This window comes from Caloenas nicobarica, chromosome 10 (assembly GCF_036013445.1).
Source record: "Caloenas nicobarica isolate bCalNic1 chromosome 10, bCalNic1.hap1, whole genome shotgun sequence".
In the NCBI taxonomy this organism is placed as follows: domain Eukaryota; kingdom Metazoa; phylum Chordata; class Aves; order Columbiformes; family Columbidae; genus Caloenas; species Caloenas nicobarica.
The window spans coordinates 12,586,216-12,601,493 of record NC_088254.1 but is presented as its reverse complement, the minus strand read 5'-3'; the positions used below and the strand labels follow the sequence as shown (position 1 = coordinate 12,601,493).

At 41.5% G+C, this 15,278-nt stretch overlaps 1 protein-coding gene across 1 annotated transcript in view; it reads left to right on the top strand.

The window, feature by feature from the left end:
• SHC4 (SHC adaptor protein 4) overlaps window positions 1-11,486 on the top strand; it is a 29,449-nt gene extending 17,963 nt beyond the window's left edge. Inside the window, exons 6-12 of the mRNA XM_065641530.1 lie at window positions 2,689-2,740; window positions 3,641-3,767; window positions 5,621-5,798; window positions 7,162-7,222; window positions 8,606-8,785; window positions 10,250-10,503; window positions 11,208-11,486. Coding sequence (XP_065497602.1) covers window positions 2,689-2,740; window positions 3,641-3,767; window positions 5,621-5,798; window positions 7,162-7,222; window positions 8,606-8,785; window positions 10,250-10,503; window positions 11,208-11,363 — 1,008 coding nt within the window. The 3' untranslated portion in view covers window positions 11,364-11,486. The remainder of the gene's footprint in view (window positions 1-2,688; window positions 2,741-3,640; window positions 3,768-5,620; window positions 5,799-7,161; window positions 7,223-8,605; window positions 8,786-10,249; window positions 10,504-11,207) is intronic.
• The last annotated feature ends 3,792 nt before the right edge of the window (window positions 11,487-15,278 follow it).

The window sequence follows — 15,278 nt, the reverse complement described above, 5'->3', positions numbered from 1 at the left end:
CTTCCTGCAGACATGGGTTTTTCTCCTAGTATCATAGTCATGAAGTCACTGATGTTTTCAAGCAAGAACTTTTCTACCCTGTTTCAAACTCTTTATTGCAATGATTGTTAAGTAGGGAATTTGTCATCCATAAACATGCCTTAGATTTGAAAAGGGAATAAGGCAGCCCAGCCCTGCCGACATTCCAAATTTTACAGTCTGTGTGGTATGAAAATGGTATCTTTTTAAAATCAGTTTTGAATTTTCTGCCCTTCAATTTTGTCGAATGTGTCCTTGTTCTTGTGTTATGAAACAGGGAAAAGAGAACACTCTGGGTCATGTTCTTGATAACACTGGGGTGGAAACCAGATCCAGCTTTGACTGGAAAGTGACAAATCTGCCTCTTTGGATTTAGGAGCAGGGAATGGAAAATAGCTGGGGACCAGCCCTGTGTGGCTGATGGATCTTCTCTGAGGGCCCGTGGGTGATGGGAGGAGCCCAGAGAGGTGCTGCCCCGGCTGCGGCTGCCCAGGAACCGGAGCGATGTGGAGCTGGGCAGCGAGCAGGCGTGTGGGCTCTGTGCTGTCAGTCCTGCACCCGGGAGGGAGGCACAGCACCGGCCTGCTGCCAAACACTGCGTCCCTAGAGATCCCGCGTGGTGCTTAAGGCATTCTGAGAGTCTAAGAAGTTCAAATTTCACCTTAAGGTGCCTGTCCTATCTTAATACACCCCACTGTGCAATACAGTCCTTGGGCTTCGCAGACCCTTCCTGATGTGGATTTCCAGGTAGCCCCAATGCTTTTGTGCTGAGCATCGCAATGCTTCATTTTCAAATTCCAGTTTTCTTGATAGATAAAACAACTGAAGTATGCCCTCAAGCTGATTTATTTTTGATGTATGTACCATGGCCTAGATGCTGGCTGTCTAGTTTGTCTTTATGTAACATTTCCAGTTTGGAAAATTCAGGGATGTGTTTTCAGACCTCGGCTCAGTGGGTTGGATGAGTAATTCTTCAGGGCTTGTTTACCTTTATTTTTCTTTTTTTTAATATTAGTATCCTGCTTTGGTCTTGTACAGTGATCCCATCAGATCTCACAGGCTACAAAGGGCTGGGTTTGGTCAGTGCTTAAGGGCAGGACCACTGAGAGATGTGCTTGCACACAGATGTGCTGTGGGAAATGGGCTTGCAGGTGCAGCTGGTGAGACTTTTCTTACTGGGAGAATATGTGAAATTAAAGTCTTGCTCAACAGTGGTAACTAGAAATCTAGTGGCCCTTCATGTAAGGGGCGATTTTGGTAGCTTGTTCAGATAAATTTTCTAAAATTCCCTTTACATTTAAAATGGGCAATAGTTTCCACAGGACCTGTCTCTCCACCTGCGCCCATGTTTAGTGTCTAAGCCCAGTTCAGTGTTGCTCTGCACCGTTAAGGAGTAGCAATATTCTGCCTGAGAATAAAGCCTATTCTGGCTTTATTTTAAATCAAAGTCATCCATGCATGTCCATAAACATTACGAAGATATAAAAATAGTAGGTACTGCTCCAGTTACTTTAGTTGCTCTCTAGATTTAATTTGTTTTAAAAGTGTATCCTAAAATATTTATGAAATTCAAGAAAAACCTGGAAGGAAATTCAGTTCACTAAATGCATAAGAAATATTTAGCTTTCTTTATTTTAATGATATTAACTTTGGAGATTTTTAAAAAATTATCTAGGACAAGTTCTGCTGGCCCTAAGACCTGCCTCTCGTGTCATTCATTGTGAATTATTAAATGATTGTTCTTGTGCATATTGCAAAAGGGGGCCTTGTTTCCTGCCAGCTGATTGCATCTTCCCTCAAGAGAGCCATGCCTTTAAGCTGCAAATTGCATTTTCCCCATCACGCCTTAAAGATCCAAAATAACAAAATGCATCTTTAATAATTAAAAGAATGTTATTCATTACCTCACCATCTTTACTATAACACTGAATTATCAAGTGACTCTTTGCTTTAGCAGTATGACTAGAAATGTTAGTTTTTCTATGCCAGTTCACTTTTCAGTTTCACTAGAAAAAAGTAGAGAATTATTTCATTGTTGGCTGGAAAGAGAATCTGAAACAGACAACTGAGGTTGTCTGATCTCAGCAGCGGCCTTGAGATCCAAAGTAATTTAACCTGATCGTAGCCAGACTAAAACCACACAGCAGCACTTGAGATCAGATACCTCCTGTATTATGCAATATTTTAAAGCTCAACTTTTCTCTAAAATGCCTTCAAAACTCAATCTTCATGCAGTAGCACTATTAGCACTATTTGATCCTCCACTGATATTGATAAGGACTGTCCCAGCTAAAAGCTGTGACTGGCAGTCACGCAGCCCTAATGCACGATACGGGAGAGGCTTGGAGCCGGGTGGGAGCAGGGGAAGGAGCAGCGTCGCCTGCTGCTGGGACACCAGTTGTGTTTCTACTCCTGTTGGAATTGAAAACCTAAAGAATGCCAAACGGTCTAGTGCATTTATTTCAAGAAAAATGTTCCAGCACAGTTACTGGGTCGATAGCTACCAGTGTGTCACTGATCTCTCCCTTAGCCTGCTTTGCTAGCACCTCCAGTTATTTTCCCTGAAAGAAGTACACTTTTTAAAGGTAAAAATGTATCTCTCTCTAGTCAGCTGTTTTGTTATGGTAGTAGGGTTGTTTGTAAGGACATTTGTCATCTTCTTTCCTATAGGATACAACAGACTACGTTGCATATGTAGCAAAAGATCCTGTTAATCAAAGAGGTATGGAAACAATTTCCAGATTGTTATACATGTTTATATGGTTGCTTTATCTGTACCAAGGAATTTTTTTTAAGTTTTAAAATAAGAAAGCTACAGAACAGCTCAATATTCTGTACAATTCCTGACTTCCCTGTACGGATATGGGTGACAGTATGCAGGCTGTGACTTTAAACATCATATTCTTTGTGCAACAAAGCGAGAATCTGCACGTCAGGCTCAAGCTGTACCAGCTGCTGGCTCCATGCAGGGGTAGGAGCCTTCCCAAGCTGTCCCTGCCTGGCGAGGAAGGGCTGAGCCTGGCAGGGTGGGCAGCTGCCCTGCCTGGGGGCAACTTCCAGGTGAGGGAAGGGCTGTGAATGACCCTCCTCATCACACCCAGCCTCCTGGGTGTGTTGCTGGAAGGCAGAGTGGGGTATATACTCAGGTGTATGACACCTTCTTCCCTCTGGACACTGACCCAGGGGATAAATTCATTTTTGCATCGCTCTCATATGCCTGCAGTAGGAGAAAGATTGTGCTGAGGGAGCTATGCCCCAGGCTGCTGGAGCCACCCACACTTGTGTTGTCATGCTGTTTTACATCAAAACTGCACACTGGCAGGGCTGGTTCTCTCCCCTGCTTCTGCTTACTGCTGGACAGGGAGAGAAGATACAGGAGCACTCCATGCAGGAAGCATAAATGGAGAGTTTATTTTATTGAGGTATAAGTTGATACTGTGATTAAAAAAATACCTAGAGCAATTTCCTTAACACATTGAAAATCTCAGTCTGCAAAATGTCCTAAAGCCATCTAGATGCATAACTTCATGCCTAGATTTTCTGCTGTAAGCAATGTAGCTTCTGTCTCTATTTTCTGGTATAAAGTCCATTTTCTTAATTCAAGTAAGGTGTCTCTTTGCAGCATGCCACATACTGGAATGCCCCAATGGGATGGCACAGGAGGTGATAAACACCATAGGACAGGCTTTTGAGCTCCGGTTCAAACAGTACCTGAAGAACCCATCCAGCCTGGTTACATCTAATGAAAGGTCAGCACATTCTCAGTCACTTAACTGGCAGTTTTCTTCTCTTTCGTACATTTCAGGAAAGCAGTATGCTCCAAAGAGTGATCCATAAATAAGATGTTTTGGATATGCTTTCTGAACATATGCTAATTGTAGTGTATTCTGTATGTACAGAGTACATAGACTAAAATTAGCTTATTCCAGTAAACCCCACTGATTTCAGTGACATTTGTACAGGTGCATAACACCATAGAATTCAGCCATATTGTTGCTTCGAAAAATAGCCTTATCTTAAATGATGCAAGTAAGTTGAACAGATGTTCAAATTACTCTGCCCAAGAAAGTTCTGCTCTATAAATAGGGCACACACACTGAGCTCGGTCCTGACCTGTGCCAAGTTTAAGCTCGCCGCAGTTGTGGTAAGTGTGTGGTAGGCAAAAAAAGCAATAGTAATTCATCTTTCTCCTGTTCTGCTCACATCCTGCACATTGCTCAAAGTACAGGGCCTAGACTAATTTTTGGACCACAATTCTCTATTTCAACTATGCTTTTTCCATTGCCCTGGACAACACAATTCTTGCTCTAATTTATGGCTCTCCACACAGGTTTGCCATGCCCGTTTTTCTCAGTCTTTTCTTTACCATAATGCCAAATTTAATCACTTGCTACCTCCCATGAGTAGGTAAAGGTGTAACGCTGCTTAGCTGTGTCCTGAGCACTGGCAGTCGCTGTTCTGGAACAGAACTGGTTTTATTACATAACAGCAGCCTCAGCTCCAGTTTATTTATTTATTTATTTCATTGTATGTAGTGGTTCATGCCATTCCATTACTAATACTGGTCTGTTTTCCCCGGGGGGAATAACCAGAGGAAGAGCTTTTCCTATGAAACTCTGCTAGGTTATGCCACACGTAAATTGGAGCAAGGAGAGATGGAAGAGGCTAATTAGATTCCTGCCTTGAGCCTAACCCACAGCCAGCCTTGGAGAATGGTCTTCGGGCAGGGAAGTCAGATATTGCTGTGTGAATGAGTCACCCACTTCCAAACTGCTATGAATCACATAATCAAATACTTGCACTGCATATCACATAATCAGCTACTTGAACTTTATCTCTTTCCTGCTCGAGGCCTTTTATCCAATTATATTCTTGTCAAACAGAGAAGCAAGATTTGAGATGAGCTTTTTATTTCAGGACTGGAGACAGTACAGGAAGCACCTAGTTGTTTTGCAGTGTATCAGCTGCACATTTAAACTATCATAATTCTGGTTTAGCTCAAGAAAAACACCGGGCTCTCTCCTTTGTATCATTCAGTGGTTTTTCTTCAGGCTGAAACAGCGCAGTTATATTGATTATGGTTATTAAAATCAGGGTACTTTCCACTCAGGAAAATGACTTCTTTCTTTTTATCAATATTTGATCTTCTAAAAGAGTTGCAGGCTTGTCTAACTAAATGCCATGAGGTTTTGATTTTCATTTCTAAGTCCCCCCACCCCAGCAATCCCTAGATTTATACAGGTGAGACCAGAAGCCAGATGAATCAGTTGAATGGTTCGTTTTGGACACCTTAGCGAACGACGCATGGGCATCAGTAGGTGGCTCTTGTATTTTCAAGGCAGGAAAAAGTGATCCAGGCTACCTGGTACTAAGAAAATGACTGTACCTCCCTGCACCCTTAACCCCAATGACTTCATTTTTAATTCAGGAAGAGGTAACTGGAAAATTAAACAGCTCTGAAAGTTCAGGCCCAGAGCCCTTTACAGCCTCCATATGGCTAATCTGTGTATTGTGCAATGCATGAACACTGGGGACGTTTGCCTGCACTAGAAAGCAGTTGGTTACATCAGTTGCTTTTTTTTTTTTCCCCATATTTTTTCAGTGAGGCAGCAAATACTAATGGATCAGCTGGGAATTCACAGGAGAGGGAGGATCATGAATATTACAATGAAATCCCAGGGAAAGAGCCTCCCACAGGTGGAGTGTTAGACATGCGAATGAAAGAGCAAACAGACCAAAGGGCTAACTGTCTTATACAGTGCAAAAAGCAGTTTTGCTTGGTAAGTACATCTTCTACAATAACTATTTGCCTGCCTATTATGGGAATGAATAATAAAGCGTTACTGTGGTGTAAAACATGGCATTAACATCAGAACCAGGTCCTGATTATCCTGGGAAAGCATTTTTTAGGCTAGATTTAATGATGGTTAGTACATAATTGAATCCCAAAGCACTTTCTGAATATTAACTGGTTTGTCCTTAGAGTACTTTTAGGAGACCAAGTAATACTCCCTTGTTCACTCGTTAGTGGTGAGAAGAAAATAGATACAGATTTAAATGGCTTGTCTGAGAGAACATCTGCAAAATCTGAGACTTCCTGGCTCCTGATTCTGTGATCTGATGAATATTTCATCCCATCCATTATGCTCTAAAACCTATACATACATCACTGACTGACTGCAATGTATATACAACATTAATTACCCCTGGAGTGTTTCAAGAGGCTCTGTTAAATCAGCTACAGCAGCAAAAGATGCGTATATCTGTGGCTTCTGTCTGGGAATAAACCCCAATCAGTCAGGGAGTAAAACCAGCAGAGTTCAGAGCGGCGGCAGAGACTTGGACGGCTGCTGGCGAGTTCTGGGGAACAGTGGCATTTCCCCATGCAGGGCAGCAGGTACCACCGCTTTGCTCGGAGGGAGCACATCAGCTGTGCCTGCTGGAATCTGGTTGGTGCTGTCTAAAAAGTTGCTGCTCCCCAGTGTTATTTGTGTCTGGCGGCAACTGCTCCCAGGTTCCTTCGTGTTCCTGTGCTACTGCTCCATCCATTTCTCACTTTGGTAACTTCAACCATACTTCACATCTTGACTGTGGGCCTGGTGGTCTCTTGTCTCCCCAACCGTTCTCTAAAAAGGTGTTTGGCTAAATCCTGAGTTGGCATGTGAAGCTCACCAGAGTTGTTGCAAGGAGTTACCCTGCAATGTGTAAATGCAAATGCTTTTTTTTTTTTTTCCCCATGAAGTGTCACTTTTTGTTATTTCCTTTTTGTTCTGGTGATCTTCTAGTACTGCTCAGACAACTTGGTGACTGTTTCACTTTCACACCGTGATGTCTGTAGCTATTTTTCTTTGTTTTTATTGCAAGGAATGTTTATAAGAAAATATGAACTTTACCTAGGAGTTATACTGTGTATTCTAAACCTTAGATACATAACAGGGTAGTTAGCAGTTTCTGTGGGGATTGACATGATGCCCTGTGGAAAGAACAGTATCAGCATGAAATTATATTTGAAGAGATGGGAAATTTTTGGTGAAGACATGTTTAGTTACTTGTATCCCAATTAACTGGTGCATGGATGTTGTAAAGTTACCCAAGGCTTCGAAGGGACTACTTTACATGGCAGTTTTTACAATTTTTCTACAGACAGGCAGCCCAACTTTCATCAATATATATGAAAATTGCCCCGAAGAAAACAGAACTGTGGGTATGTACTTGGTTTTCCTTCTCATGCATATGCAGAATTAACCAAGGCAGACTGCCTGGAAGAGCTGCCCTTTGGCTTTCGGTACAATGGTGAAAAGTGTTCTACTTAGTGGGTCGTTTCTAGTTCCCTAGATGAAGGGCAGACAAAAATGCCTTACAGCTTTTCTAAAGGCCACTAATCTATCTTCGTGTCTGCTGGCAGACTTAATCATTTTACTTGTCATGATACTGTACAGTAGCTCTTTGTGGTTTTCTAATTCTCTTTCATACTCTTTGTTGTTTTATTTCCTTTCATACCCTTTGGAAAAGGAAGATACTGCATTGCTTATCAGTCTTTGAAAATGCCCATTCCCCCTACAAATGCTCAGTGAGACACAAACCATCAGCATCGGGTGGTTGTTCCAACAGAGCCTCTGACTTTGGTTCCAGCATCACTGGCTTCTCTGTGTGACTGTGCCCTTTGCCTGCCTTGGGCAGCTTTGTCCCCCAGATCCATTTGCCTTTAGCAAAACCTGCTCTCTGGCGCCCTGGGAGATCACCAGCCTCCATCCCTGTCTGGACTTTCCTTGCCACAGCTGATGCCCTGAGCACTTTTCCTCAGCTCATCTCTTTCACTGCACAGTGAGGTCTTCTCTGAATTCCCACCTGCACTGCTCTGAAGTGATCCATTACACTATCTGTGGGGGACAGTTCAGTTTCTTGTGTTATTTCTGATTTAAGGAAAGGAGAATCAAATGGTTTCTACAAGCAGAGGGTGAACAAATAAAAGATTGAATGAATAGATCTATGAATAAAATGTTTTCTAAAGAGTAAAAATATGCATGCTATTTGGCTAGCTGAAGTGCTATTATTTTCATATCCTGCAGGGGATATTCTGTTAGCCTGTTCCTAGGCTTGGATCCTAACATGACAGATGTGGCTTTGGCTCTCCAGGCAGAGCCACAAAGTGCCAACCTCCTCCATCTTCCCCGCTCCACCAGAATAGCAAGAGAGAGAGTTGTTCAGCTTCCCACAAGCTTTTTTTTTTGTGGTGCAGAGGGGAAGGAAAGGGTTTTGCGACAAACAATGTATATGGCTTGCGTCTCTGTGGAGTCATATGTATTAATTTCTCTTCAATCAGTGGGGGGTTTACTGCTGACATTGAAGCAGAACTGAACCAGTGCAGAACATTTTTGAAAACTTCATTCTAACTCATTTTGGATAGTGTACCTTGTGCCTTCTAGCCGTAAGGAAAAGTGAGTTCATCTGCTCATTTTTGTTTCCTTATGAATGACTTTAGTGGGATATAGAAGAACAAAAATGTTCCCATTTCAGCTTTTACCGTTATTTTAACATGAATTTAAAAAAAAGGAAGGAAATAATGCATGCTATATACTAATTGCAGGTAATCCTGGTGAAAGATCACAGAAGACAAAAAAAGAGGTGAAATTACTGAAGCCTGCCTACAAAACAGATCTTTTTGATGATCCATGTTACATCAACACGCAGACCTTGCAGTCGGCTTTCTGTACAGCCCGTGGTGCAGCAACGACACAGATCCATGGGAGCCCGCTGCGTCAGGCCAGTAGGTTCCATTGCAATGCCATGTCTTTCTGAGTGTTGAAAAGAGGGGGTCTTGTCAGCTGTGTACATGGAGAAAGGTTTTGGTTTCCCCATAAGAAATATAGAAAAGATCGGGGAAGAAATCCTTTCTACTTCTTTTTTTTTCTTGTTAAATTCAAGACCAAGTGGATTAAGGAGTAAAAGCAGTGATGGTAAGCAAGCAGAATAAGCTTTCATCTTCTGTGGTTGGCTGGTCAAAATAAATAGTGTCACATTTTTCCCAGACAATAATAAGAAAGTCCTTAAGATGATACGAAAGCTTGGGACTGCACTATATTTCAAGGAAGAGGCTTCCTCTGTATGCTCAAGATCTTAACCATTCTAAGGTAGAAGTGGCCTCAGCTGCCTTTGCTTCACAGGCAGAAGCATGTGAGGTCGAAGTGGGATCATTATGACCATCTTTTCTCAATTCTTGTGTAAGTGGACATTGAATCTCATCCAATAATTTCTAAATACAACTGTTTGATCTGTAGTATCTATTAAATATGTGAAATTAAGTCTTGATTTATAGACTCAAAGTGGTGGATATCCTTTGACTATATAGTTGCTACTGATTGTCCTCATTATTGAAAATTTGCCTCTTATGGTTTCCCACTGAGTGTTTTCTCTGTCAGAGTTGGCTCCACATAGGAAAGTGGGCAAAGGACTGGACAGAATGACAGTAACGGAAATCTGTGACCATGGAGATATTTCCAACCCGAGGCTGTAGTACGCTCTAAAAGGAACTGACTATACCCTGAGGAGCCTTAAGTTGCACAATTCCATTGAAGAAGTGGTATCCTCTTATTTTCCTTAGAAAAACCCTGCGTGTGAATCATTTGCAGTTGACTGGCTATATCCCAAACCACCCAGTTTTGTTAGTACATTCAGTAATTGTTCGGTTTTTTCACAGCAGATGCATCATGCTATAATCCTTCCCTACTGGCTACGTTGGCCATGTTGTCTTACATTCCTGCACATAGCTGGAGCCACTCAACATGACTCTCCCTATGAGCCATAACAATCTCTTCAGAGCTTGTTAAGGAAGAAAGAAAAACTACATCTTTAAAAATAAAGTGGCTAAAACCCAACAAAAATCTTTTTTATAGGGAAGATTTGACCTTTTAATACAGCCAAAGAAATACAAACCCCAAACAGCAGAGCATCAGAAAAATTCCTGTTTCCAATCCCTGTTGCCTAGCGACCCAAGGCTTTCCCATCACAGGTAGAAGAGGAGATGGTGTGATAATTTTACCAAATGCACTGGAGGGTTGTGAGCATTCATATGTGCTTATAATAGTGTGCAGTCTGTAAGGTTAGTTTGATCACAGCTTCAAGACCGAGCCATTTGAATTTTTTAAAAGCTACAAAAAATTATCGTCTTGCATCCTTTTAGGATGAAGTTCTAGGTGAAGTGTCCAATACATTCCCTTTCATTTAATTTTAGAATTACCGGAAGCTGTTCAGCAGAGTGCCACAAGCAACACAGCTGGTCTCTGTGTTCTGCCACAAATAAAGCAACAGCTAAAGAATGAAGATTGTTACCATGGCAAATTAAACAGGAAAGCAGCAGAGAGCCTCTTAGTCAATGATGGGGACTTTCTGGTGCGAGAGAGCACGACGTCACCTGGTCAGTATGTCCTCAGTGGACTTCAGGGAGGGCAAGCAAAGCATCTGCTCTTGGTGGATCCTGAGGGCAAGGTATGAACATTTCATATACTGCAATTTCAGGGCTGCTCAGATATCTCAGTAAAAATGCCTGGCTGCATTCCAGGAAGTGGAACTGATCTGATTCCATCCAGGTTCATTTAAATTTAGCCAGTCAGTTCAGTAGGTTTGAAAGTTCAGCTCAAGAACTTAAAAGCACCACAGTACCATGGAAATAGAAGTGAAGTACTTAAATGTTGTTAGTCCAGGTGCTGATAATTAGTGCATACCTTAACATTAGTGTAACCTTAAATAATGAAGTTGATTAGTAACACAATTCTGGATAAAGAAAAGGTAGAGCTGTTTTTTTGTCACATCAGTTCTACTACTGCTCAGGGCTAGAATGGCACTCTTGAGTGACACCTCTCAGAGGAGAGAGTAAATCAGAAAAGTAAATCTCAGTGGGATTTAGGGGAAAAAAAATCTTCCTCTGTGGATTAAAAAAAAAAAAGGTTATTTCATTCCCCTTAGCAGAATCAGCTCAGCTCTACATACAGTCTCTTTAACTTGGTCCTCTGCTTTTCATCTCAGCTAATGGTAGATCAAGGACAGGTGTGAATTTCTGCTTGCAGCCTAATCATCCTGCTCCAGTGAGTTCAGAGGCTTAAACACCTTTCAACTTTAGTGTGCTAGGCTCGTGTCCAGCCAGTTACAAGCACAATCTGACCATAAATATATTCTCTTGCTTCTTTCACTAGGTGAGAACCAAAGACCGTATATTTGATAGTGTGGGTCATCTTATTCAGTATCACATGGAAAATAATTTGCCAATCATCTCTTCTGGAAGTGAAGTCAGCTTGAAGCAGCCTGTAAGGAAAGAGAGTAGTGTGGGACACATGGAATATCACAAATAATCGCTTGAATCTCACAAACCCCAAGACGATTCATATCTGAAAACTGTACCAAGAACTTTCTATTATATTATGAAGACAATTCAGAAAAGTATAGGCTGCACTTTCTGCTGCTGTTCCAGAAGATACCCTTTTGTGTGTGTATGTATGAATATATGTGTATGTGTATATCTATGTAGATCTGTAGAGATCAACAAGCATAGTTATATAGATATATGTAATCTTAATGAAATTACACCTTCTGATGTGAGATTCATTTGTGAGAAGGTATTTTAGACATGCACAAATGTCACTTTCAAGGTCATACTGAATCAGTAACTATTTAAAAGCACAATTAAACCTCTACATGCAAAAGCTCACTTGAACGAACTGCTGGAACATTAGTATGTGCCTTTTAGCATAGAATTACTGGAAACCAATATTATTTATACTGAATTAGTTTTGGGTGGCTAAACAAACATGTCTAGGCTCTTACCTATTTGCCAAAACAAATACAATTTGAATATTACTAAAATGTCATCTGCTCTCAATAGACACTAACAATTTCATTTTGCTTGTAACAGCACTTTACTAGCAAGTAATGTTTGAAATGAATGGCATTCACGATTCAGAAAGGTTGTCTGGTTTCTTAATAATTTTTTATCACTGTCTGACTACTCAAAGATTTGAGATTATGCAACATTTACAAAGCTGAAATTAATATATGTAATATAATTTTGGAATAGAACTTGTTAAAGGACAAGCATGCTAGATCCTAATATTTTTGTCTTGCATATGATTTTACTATTATTACCAATTAATACTGGAGACATCTCTTTTTAAAGTTAGGCTAAATATATTTTCATTGATTACATAGTTGTTTACCAACTAGAGAAACTGAACAAAACTAATGATACATTTTGAGAGAAAACTATTTAAAAGACTGTTTGAACTTTGCATGTGCCCTTATTCAGTGTTCTTTCCAAAACAAGATACGGTTTTCCCTTTCTTCAGTACAGTCTATTTGTTCCTAAACATGGAAAAAAGTCTTTTAAAGAAAACCTATGAATTGTTTTGCCACAATAAATACTCTAAATATGAACAATCCTATATTCAGAGAGAACAGAGATTTCTTGGGCTTCCTGTGGAAGAAACAGTGATTTAATAAGTAACTGAAAAAAAAGGTGGGGGGATTTGGGGAAGGAATGGGTAGTCTGGGTGAGGGCCTGAGAAAGTTGTGCCTTTAAGATAAGCAGTGTCCTCTGGCATGAGCAGGGACATTTTCTCCATCTCCCAGCCCACCGGCTCAGTTCCACGAGGCAGACAATCGCTGTGGAGTTCAGCAATTGCTGGAAGACTTGACTATAAAAAAACCCAAACCAAATGACATCCTGTTCTTTTGCCTGTGTTCATGTTAAATGGGACACTAAAGTAAGAGTTCTTTTCTATAGGAAACGAGGTCATGTACACATAAAATTACTGAAGACATAAGCTTTCTTGGAGGGGAAAATTTAACGTAAAGAGCCACACTTTGAGCTGACTAAAAACCATCTTTATTCTTATCCTCAGCTAATAGGCATAAGATATATTTCATTCCTTGATAATAACATGATTAAAATACTCAGTTACATATATAAAAGCAGTGAGAAGCTTTAAAACATTAGTAGTTTTCCTCGCTGGCATTATTGATACCTCAAGCCTTCAGACTAGAAGCTTGAGCTTACACCTGTTGTATCCCATGCAAGGCTTTGCCCTGTGAAGAAGGCCCCAGCAAGAGCTCCTGCTCAGGCTTTGTGCCACTGCAAGGATAGTTGGCAAGAAACTGGAACTGGAATATTAAATCCTTGCATCGTATCTTTTCTATTCTTGTGTCTTACCAAACTTCATAAAGTGCTTGACATGAATTTATTGAGCAAACAACGAAGCAAAAAAGCTACTTCTCTGGCATTTTGAGGGAAGAGAGAGACCTGCATAGAGCAGTTTTGATTTTTGCATCAAAGCTGAGTTTTACGACAGGTCATAAAAGGCAAATGCGCAGACTCCATCTCTATTTTTAGTTCAAATCAAAGCTCCTTGGTACTAGAATAATAGTGTTTGGTGTTGTGATAGTATGAGATCAAAGTTGTACGATTTTGCCAGTTATGATACTGACTTCGGGACTTTTTTCACCTCACCAGTTTTCACTTCACCAGTGTGTGATGTTTGGATCACAAAATAACACAGTCCAAGTCTCCCTCTTTGGATATCACTAACTTAAATAGAAGTATGAGTAGAGTCTTTATTTTGTTGCTCCTGCATCTTTTGTATGTGTCTGAATGCAAAAACTTAAGGAAAAAGGGAAGAAAAGGGAGATAATTGGGTGCTAGTGCAATGAACAAATATCTCAAGATTTCTAGATGTGAAAGCAAAGAATCCAGCTAATTACAGATACCATTCAGACACAACACATCCATGCATTACGGACAACAGACATTTTCCTAGAATAAATTACATCTGTTCTTCTGGAGATGGAACTAGGAACTCAGTTTTTGGTTTCTAACAGTTATGTGCCTTTAGTTATTAATGCTGCTTTCAGCCTCTGTGGACCGGTCATCTCGTGTAAAGTGCACTATCATCTCCTGTGTGGAAGTCTTAGAGGAAGTAACTATGCTTTTTAAAAAACAAAAAGTTATCTGAAATTTGGAAAGTTTTCCAAAATATTGTTCTTAAGTAAGTTAATGTGAATTGTCAGGCACATTTAGACTTCTAAAAAAAATTTGTTTCACGCCTGTGAAAATGTTGAGGAGATGCTATTTCAGAATAGAACTTGTTAAAGGACAAGCATGCTAGATCCTAGTATTTTTGTCTTGCATATGATTTTACTATTATATCATTACCAATTAATACTGGAGACATCTCTTTTTAAAGTTAGGCTAAATATATTTTCATTGAGTACATAGTTGTTTACCAACTAGAGAATTGGTGACTAGAAACCCCTGGGAAAAATATCTGATTTTGCCCATAATGCCGCATGTACAAGGCTGAGCACGTTCATTCTTTTTTCAAAGCTCCTATAAATTTCACTGAAACACATTAGCACACGTATCTGTTCGCTTCCATCAATAAAGCTGTTACAAGTGACCCAAATGTTTCTCTCCTGCTACAGCTTCCATTTTCTGCTGCTACGGCAGGCGGGCGGCGTTATTACTGCTGACGTGTCACCAGATGGAGCTCTTACATATCTTCCTCATGGCTGAACAAACGCTCATTGTTCAAAAAAACTGATTTTTTTTTTTGAATGCTTGCTACAGGCAACTTTGAATTATTTAAACAGATTAAACCGAGCCCTTGAAGCACAGCAGCTCCCTGAGCACGGGGCACCCTGAGGAAAGCTGCCTGTGTGCGGCCTTGGCGTCTTCCTCTGCTCCCAAGGGCGTTCACCACCCAAAGGCCAAGTCCCCCTGCAGGGTTTCCTCGTGTGCAGCTCAGCCCGGGCCCTCACACATCGCCACAGCTCCTCAGCACGGGCGCAGTGCGAGGACGAGGGCACAGGCCGCACGGCGGCTGCTCTGTGAGGCGAGGGGCTGTAACTCCTGCCAACCCCCCTCGGCCACGTAGCTGCTCTAAATGAGAGATGCCCGTGCCGTTCTGTCAGCTTTCATCATGACGCAGTCCTGAGAGCCCGGCCACATGACGTCATCCCGTCGGCTGTGACCTCGCGAGGGGAAATCTCTCCGGCCACGCCGTCACGCGTTGCCGGGCAACTGCCACGTTCGCTACAAGATGGCGCCTCCGCTACCTGCGCCAAACGCCTCCCCTCACCCGCCCTGCGCGCGCACTCGTAACGTCACAAGGAAATCCCGCCCCTCCAGAAAGCGGCCACAGCCATTGGTCGGTCGCTTAGCCAATCAGCTAGCCAGGCATGTTCCCGCTGCCATGCGCGCCGGCTTTCAAACAGTC